General features: G+C 30.6%; 1 protein-coding gene across 4 annotated transcripts in view; it reads left to right on the top strand.

The window, feature by feature from the left end:
- Nucleotides 1-7,376, top strand: part of LOC117173351 — a 201,094-nt gene extending 193,718 nt beyond the window's left edge. The window contains exons 1-5 of one of the 4 annotated variants that reach the window (XM_033361851.1): nt 4,917-5,014; nt 5,419-5,600; nt 6,074-6,288; nt 6,404-6,566; nt 6,652-7,376. In XM_033361851.1, the coding sequence (XP_033217742.1) occupies nt 6,106-6,288; nt 6,404-6,566; nt 6,652-6,818 (513 nt within the window). In that variant the 5' untranslated portion in view covers nt 4,917-5,014; nt 5,419-5,600; nt 6,074-6,105 and the 3' untranslated portion in view covers nt 6,819-7,376. Of the gene's footprint in view, nt 1-4,916; nt 5,015-5,225; nt 5,332-5,418; nt 5,601-6,073; nt 6,289-6,403; nt 6,567-6,651 lie in introns of those variants that run through there. The other 3 variants (XM_033361852.1, XM_033361850.1, XM_033361853.1) reach the window with 3 other exon arrangements.
- Nucleotides 7,377-8,587: the final 1,211 nt, after the last annotated feature.

Genomic DNA, 8,587 nt, shown 5'->3' on the forward strand with positions numbered 1-8,587 from the left:
AGCATAGTAGGGTTCTGCGTTATCCGTAGCTACGTAGCTCGAAGCGCACGAGCGAGTTTCACTCTCCATTCTCCCTACCCCTAGCTCCCGCCTTTTCTCAGCTTTCCCGCTCTCTTTAGCATTTTACCTCTCGACTCGAGCATCGCTTGCTACACTTACTGCCCGGCCGACCCGTCGATCACATCTTACTCGAGAACGAGCAATGTTCTCTGAAATATACAAAGTCTGAACGCATCTTGCGTGAGAACGAGCAATGTTCTCTTAATTAAAATAAAGTCTAGTTGTAGAGTTACTTCGTGGCTACTTCTTTCTTTCCTTCAATATTTAAATATGGAAACCTAATTGAGTCCAGGATCAAGGATCTTTCTACGCAATTACTTTTGGCCATATTTTCAACATAGTGCGAAATTTATTCAAACCAAACAATTCGCCTATAAATTTTCGCCGGGAGAGCCGTCTACAATTAGTTCCTCGAACTATACACGTGCCGCATCTAGGCTTATAATATCTTTGCCTAAAGCCTCTCGGCTAGCCTAGCTTGAAGTATGCAAAAAGAAAATCTGAAATTTAATCTACAGTTGTTCAAGGCCATCTGCAAATTCTTGTGACCCATTCTATAGAAAATATTGCTACACTTATAACAATATATGTACTAAGATTTTAGATTTTAGAAATATTACAAATTATTAATGCATATTTTATGTGCTTAATCAAGATTTCAAATTAATCCAAAAATATTTCAAGATATTTTAAAAGATTAAAAAAAAATTCAATATATATTTTCAGAAATTTAATAGATTTTAAAGGATTTCCACAACCTTCTGAAGATTTCCCAAAATTTAACAGACTTTAAAGAATTTAAGAACATTAATGTGTCGCCCTGATATATACTATGGTATATACCAGGTATATATCAGGTATACCTGATAATACTATGTATTCTCTGAATTCGGTGAATCCTTTAAAGTCCGCGAATGCCTTCAATTCCGCGAATTCATGAATTCCGTGAATCCTGTGAATTCTTTGAATTCCTTGATATCAACGAATTCCTTAAATCACCTTTTTGGATTTCAATTTGTTTTGGATTTTTGAATTTTGGAATTCCTTGAATTCCAAAAGCCCTTGAATACCGTGAAATATTTGAATTCCACGAATGCCTTATATTCCATGAATTTCATGAACTCTTGGAATCCTGTGCTTTCCATGATTTACCGAGAATTCCTTTGATTCCATGGACTCCTTGAATTCCGTGAATTCCTTGAAGTCCAAGAAATTCCTTGAATTCCTTTAATTTCGTGAATTTCACAAATATTGTGAATTCCACAAATTTTGTGAATTTAAAGAATTCCGTGAATTCCACGAAATCCGTGAATTTAAAGGATTCCGTGAATTTCACGAATTCCTTGAATTCCATAAATTCCTGTAATTATTTAGATTTTTTTTTAAATTTTGATTCAACAAGTGGCGAGATATCCAGCTGAAAATATGGTTAGGAAGTGTTACTGGTTGTGTAAGTTTCCAACAGAAATTTCCACTAAATGTATTGAAAGTTTATTTACGAAACGTAGGGTAAAGCTACAATTCATCATTTTGAAATTTCAAATACTGGTAATGGCAATGTACTTCACATGTATTGGAATTTTACAATACAGGTGAAGTAGCCAGTAACATTTCCTCACCATATTTTCGACTGGAAATCTCGGCACTAGTTGAATCAAAAAATATTTAAAAATCTAAATAATTTCAGGCATTTATGGAAGTCAAGGAATTCGTAGAATTCACGGAATCCTTTAAATTCACGGATTTCGTGGAGTTCACGAAACTAAAGGAATTCAAGGATTTTCTTGGACTTCAAGGATTTTACGGAATTCAAGGAGTTCATTGAATCAAAGAATTTCGCGGAAAATCAAGGAAAACACAGGATTCCAGAAATTCATGAAATTTATGAAAGATAAGGCAATCGTGGAATCCAAGGAATTCAAGAATTTCATGGTATTCAAGGACTTGCGGATTTCAAGGAATACAGGGGATTCAAGGTATTCATGTGATTTAAGGAGTTCGTTGATATCATGAAATTCAGGGAATTCAAGGAATTCACGGAGTTCACGGAGTTCAATGAAATCATCGAATTCAAGGGATTCATGAAATGAAGAGAATTCACAAAATTCAAGCAATGCATAGAATTCAAGGAATACATGGAATTCAAGGAATACATGGAATTCAATGAATTCATCGAATTCATGGCATTCACGGAATTTTCGAAACTTGTTGAATTAATTGAATTTAGTGGATTTCACAAATTCATAAAATTTCAAGAATTTCTTGAATCTCATGAATTCCTAGAATTCCTCAAATTGCATAATTTCCATAAATTTCACAAATTCCTTGAATTCTATTAATTCCTTAAATTCTGCGAATTCCTTGAATTCCATTATTCCCATGAATTACGTTAATTCCGTGAATTCCATAAATTTCTTCAATTCCTCGAATTCCATTACTTCCGCGAATTCATTAAATTCCGTGTATTAATTGAATTCCGTGAATGCCATAAATTTGTAAAATTTCCTTAATTCCATGAATTCTATAAATTCAATGAATTACAAGAATTGATGGAATTCCATAAATTTCATTAATTCCGTCAAGTACGTGAATTCCATTTATTTCGCGAGTTCCGTAACTTTAATGAATTCCACGAATACCATGAATTCCGTTAATTCCGGAAATCCAGTGAGTTCCGTGATTTTCATAAATTCCCTCGAATTCATGATTTTTTTAATTTAATAAATTTGTTTAATTTCGCAAATTCTGTAAATTCCATGAAGTTCGCGAATTCCAAAAATGTCGTGAATTCCAAGAATTGCCCTGATTACATGAATTTCCTCAATTCCTTAAAATGCATGATTTCCTTCAATTTCACGAATTCCTTGAATTCTATCAATTCCTTGAATTGCTTGAATTCTATCAATTCCTTAAATTCCATAAATTCTATTATTTCTGCGAAGTCCATAAATTCCGTGAAGTACATGAATTCCACGCATTTCGTGATATCCGTCAATTTCGCGAATTGGATGAATTCCGTGACTGCCACAAATTCGGTGACTTCCTTCAATTTCATAAAATCTGCGAATTCCGCTAATTCAGTAAATTCTGTGATTTCAGCGATTTTCTTGAATTCTATAAATTCCGTTATTTCCGTGAATTCCGTAAGTTTCTTTAATTCCTCGAATTCCAATACTTTTGAAACTTCAAAATGGTTTATTGTAGCTTTACCCTACGTTTCGTAAATAAACTTTAAATACATTTAGTGGAAGTTTCCAACAGAAATTTCTAACATGGTGGGTTTACAGGAGAACTTAAAACTTATTTTTGACATCTAAAAATTAAATTTTACTTTTTAATCTCAAGGTATTTAAGAAGAGAAGTCTAAGCTTTCATGCTAACCTTTGAAAAAAGTTTAAAAGTGTCATATGAAAAAAGTCAAATTTATTTTTGAGCTTGATGTTTAAAGGACAAATATTTCTTTTTTTTTAATTGGTTACAACCTATAAAAACTGAATAAAAACTCCTATTTTAATTGTAGGAGAAAACTTTCTTTATATGCTATTGACGGAGTTAAAAGTCGTCGAAGCGGATGGCATATTCGTGAAAACCACTCATCGCTAATTTTTAATAATAATAATTAAAAATCCGACTTTTACCTCCTAGCTCTTAAAGGGAAAATTATTAGATTTCTTTTATGCTAAAAAAATTAAAATATGCCTCTAATTACAATTTTTTATATTTGACTTTTGAAGAGCAAATATTTTCAAAAAATTCTTAACATCAATGAAAAGGGGTGAAAAAAACCTACTGCATGTTTACTTGACGATTTTGGTTTCTCCAAATCAAAAAAGTTTTGAAAAAACACCGAAAAGCACGAAATCCACGTAAATCCCAAAATATGTACCCTTTCTCCCTCAGTAAATTGTTAAAAAATATACTGGCACTAAATACTTAATATTGAAAATTTTAATATTACTTATTTAATTTTTTGCAATTGAACTCTTTATAGGGTAAAAAATAGCTTTAAACCTACAAAATAGAGCTACGTTATTAATTTCTGACACAAAAGTTTTCAAGTTAAAATTATTTTAATTCTAGAATTTCTAATTCAAATGAAATAATTTTATATAATAAAAGTTATCATTTCAATATTTTCCTGCTCACATTATGTTACAAAATATTATAGTTTTTGATATTAAAAGTCGAAATTATTATGTATTGCGAGTGGAGGATTATGTAGTGTTGAATTCTCTAACCTAAATTTAAGGTCAAATTCATTAGTATTCATAATAATCGCAAGTGCCATAAAATAAAATTATAAATCCATTTAGAATTTCTAATTTGGAGATATTGAGGGATTTTCCATCGTAAATAAATAAATCAATAAATCTAAGCCTTCAAACTTTATGTAGTAGAAAATAAACCTGCTCCTTTGTTAAATCACGAGGTGTTTCTAGTTTCTAACATTTTTCTTGCCCCATTCTACCACATCATTAATCACTTTCTATTATTATTTCTTATGATTTAAGACTTTTAAACTGAAATCATGTTTAAGTAAGAGAAGATTGTAGGTTCTAATTTTTTAAGGTGATATGTTCAAATTTTAATTAATGAACCTAAGTTTCGATCTATTTTGATCTATATATTTTTACATACCAAATAAATGATCGACTGAAAATGTAGAACTTTTTTTTAAATTTGTAACTCAAGTCCAATTTGGATTTGAAGTGTATTTGAAAAATTAACAAATAAATGATAAAATTCTAACAATTTTTAAATTAGAAATATCATAATTGCTACCGCTCGAATGTTTTTATAACGAATATGTATAATTCCTTAACTTTACCTATACTTTCCGAATATCGATACAATTTCTGGCCCAAGAGATGGTCCATTCCATCGATATTTTACTTTAGAAACAGAAAGGAGTTTTCTGTCAGCTACAAGGGCAAAATAATACAGAAACCGGGAAGTAAGCAAAATATTTTTTTTACATTAGAAGATGAACTTTAGTAGCAAGCTTGTTTGTTGACTACGTTTTTTTTTTAACAAATTTATTGTCAAAAATGACACTTTGAATAAATTACGTATAACAACATTCAATTGTTTATCTCTATGTTAACAAGCTCAAGTGTGCATGATGAAGTTGCATTAGCAAGTACGACATCTGAATATTTGACAGTAGACAAAACATTGGCCAGGAATATTTGCAGATAATTTTTGATTTTGAAATTCCTAGTATCTACAAGAGAAGTTTAATTTCTGCAAATTTCAATTTTTGTTATTTGAGTCCACACAAAGTTTTTAAAAATTAAACACTTATCGGGTAAATACGTATTTTAATTATATAACATTATCTTGATAATATATTTTCAGAAAAACAAGTTTCTTTGGAACGAACCTCTCCTCGAAATCTTTCGCGGGCAATCCCGAATAAAAAATAAAAAATTCGTATTTTGCAACAAAAAAATCGAAAACCAACCTACTTGATAAGCCGAAGAAACAAAGAAGTTTAGAAAACTGTCGCTGGAGTCTTGCGTATCAGGACAGAAATTCTGGTAATTTATTGAAAACGACATATGGAGATTTAATTTTAGAACTAAACAAATTAACAGTAAACAGAAGTCAAAACTTTTGTTCAAAGTTTGATATTTGTCAATCCTATATGTGTATCTATACCTTATTCTTTTTCGATTATGATACAATTTTGTGTCTTCCTTCGAAATACATCAAAATCCACAGTAAGAGAACTTCTTTTAGAATAAAACAAAAAAATGTAAATTAATATTTTAGATTAAAAAGCATCACATTTTTAACAAAAGTTTTGACCATTTTTTTATAATTCGCGTTTCCTTTTTTTTAATTCGTGAAACTTAATCCTTAAAAATATTTCAGTAAATTCGGTAAGATATGTATCGTCTTGTTCTCTTTGGAAAATAATATATTTGAGCGACAAATTATTGCAGGATTTAAAATGAATTTGTAATTAATATATTGTAATGAATTATTTATAGACATTTTTCTATTATAGGTCTCACTTATGAAGAATTATCCCTTAGAAAAATGAATAAAATTATAATACACCTCAGAGACTTGAAATTGCAGTCACAAAATAACTCTGCAGTAAATACCTGTAATATTTCATTTCTTGATTCTGTTGATTGTCCAGAATTGCTAATAAAAGCGCAGGCGGACCTATTGGCAATTAGCGAAAGGCTGAGAAGCAAAAAATTAAAAAATAGAATGGTAAATTTCAGAAACTAGTTTAAATTACTAAATGATTAATTAGAGAAAATGTGGTATATATTTCCTGATTTAAGCTTGCACTCATAAAATTATATAATTGATTTTATATTTACAGGCACAGGCATTCGGATCTATTGGTGTAAATAGCTTAAACAATGTTCTGGACAATATCTGCTACAGGCTTCTCTCAAATAACGTAGCTCTTTACAATAGCTGGTCAGGAAGGAAGAAGCCAAAATCTTCTCTTGAAGACACTAATTTCACAACCTTAATTAAAAGTAAGTAATTATAAAATAAAATACATTAAATGTTTGCTAATCACTACGAAAGAAATCATATTAAAATTTTAATTTTTAATTACAGACAGTGTTCGGGTATCGCATCCAAATGCTACGGATCAAGAGATCAGGACTTTGGGATCAAGATGGTTTTCTCAAGCCAACAACAGATTGGTCAGGGGGAAGCGAGAGAACTATTTTCATGGATCTCATAAAGCCGAAATAAACTTTATCACGGATAATAAATTCTGAGATGTTGGACAACAATAGGATCAAAATCAACTTCCCGGATTGAGTTCAACCCAAGAGGACCTGCATTTCTCGTTTTTCTTCTGAAATCATTTCAGTGACGCCACACGATTGGCTGGTTTGAGACAAAAAGGAAATAAATCGTTGAATGAACTTCATTTCTATTTTTTTATTTTTATGTTATTATCTATATTTTTCTCAAAGTAACTCCAAGCCGATGCTTTTGTAAATTCAGCTCTATAATTTACCACACGAAAGAAGCATCTAAACGTTAAATATCGTTGGACATCTGGGATAGATTAAAATTTATGAAAAAATGTGCAAAATTTCAGTTTTTCTCAGTCTTTAAAACAATTCTTCACTTCAGAGCAGGCTACTTTGAACTGGTCTCAACCAAACTTAAAGGGAATTTCATTCACCGTGAAACAACGAATTTCTTATCTAAAATGTTTAGGAGATATATATATTGCAATTTATATTTTTTCTAAAAAGAAAAACAAGTTTTGTTTCAGTTTTTGTGAAATAGTATATTTCCCGTTTATTGTAGATGAGAATGTTCAGAATAGAGTACGTAAAATCAGGCTAAATGAAAAGGAAATGTCAAAAAATCTAATGTTACATCTCTCATACGTCGGGAGTTGTACTACTTTAAACGTGTGGGAGATGTAACATCTTTTTTATATTTCCTTTTCTGTAAGTCTGATTAAACTAGTACTTTGACTGTTCTTTTATACAGTGCACAGAAAAATATGCTATTTCACAAGAAGAAAAACTAAATTTTATTTTTACAAATATTTCAGAAATATATAAATAATGCCCAAGGCTGTATCTCCTAAACTATATGAGGTAAAAAATTATTTTTTTAATTCTACGAGGAATACTATGCACTTCAATTTTTGTTCAGGCGACTTTGAAGAGGCATGCTACGAAGTGAGGAGATAATTTAAAGTCTGAAAAAAGGGATAAACTAGTAAAAGTTTTACATTTTCTTATATTGTATTGGAACCAATTAACGGTATTCCTTTGCAGAGATAAGAAGAGAGCAGATCAACAGGACGATGAAATGGAGGACGAGCTTACTCTGGAAGCAAATGAAAATGAGGGTGAATGTCTAAATGCTGATGATGAAGAAGGCGATCTTGATGAAGAATAATTTATATTATGAAACTAACTATATTATTATGTTTCCATTGACGTTTGTATTAATAACTAATTTATTAAAAAATAAATCAGGTCAGGGAACCTTTCCCTTGTCGAAGATGATATATTTTTTATAAACGTAATAAAGGACATTATTCGGATTGACAAGATTATTCTAATTGAATGAGGAGTATTTGTCTTCTTTGCGTTGTTAATAAGGCGGAATTGTTGATTAAATATAGTCCCAGTGGGCCAAATGTTGTGCCCACTGGGGTGTCAGAATGGACTTGATTAGACACTACCGGAATTATATTATATTTTGACTCTTTAGTTATAAAACAACATCGATTTTCTAACAGTTTATACTTGAGTCTTTTTGTTATTTGTTATAAAAATGTTGGTAAAGTACTATAAAAACTTTCAAGGATGATGAAGATAATCTTTTCCTGAAATTTATACGACATTTTCGAAACAATGTTTCGGCAACGTTGCAGAGAAATAGTAATGAAAATTTAGAGACAATATTTCGTGAACACTTTGCAGACGCATACGGCAATCTGGATTAAACATTGTTTTGAAATATTGCTCGAACATTTCAGACAAATATTGCGCGAGTCAGACATTTTTATGTT

This window comes from Belonocnema kinseyi, chromosome 5 (genome assembly GCF_010883055.1).
Source record: "Belonocnema kinseyi isolate 2016_QV_RU_SX_M_011 chromosome 5, B_treatae_v1, whole genome shotgun sequence".
In the NCBI taxonomy this organism is placed as follows: Eukaryota; Metazoa; Arthropoda; class Insecta; order Hymenoptera; family Cynipidae; genus Belonocnema; species Belonocnema kinseyi.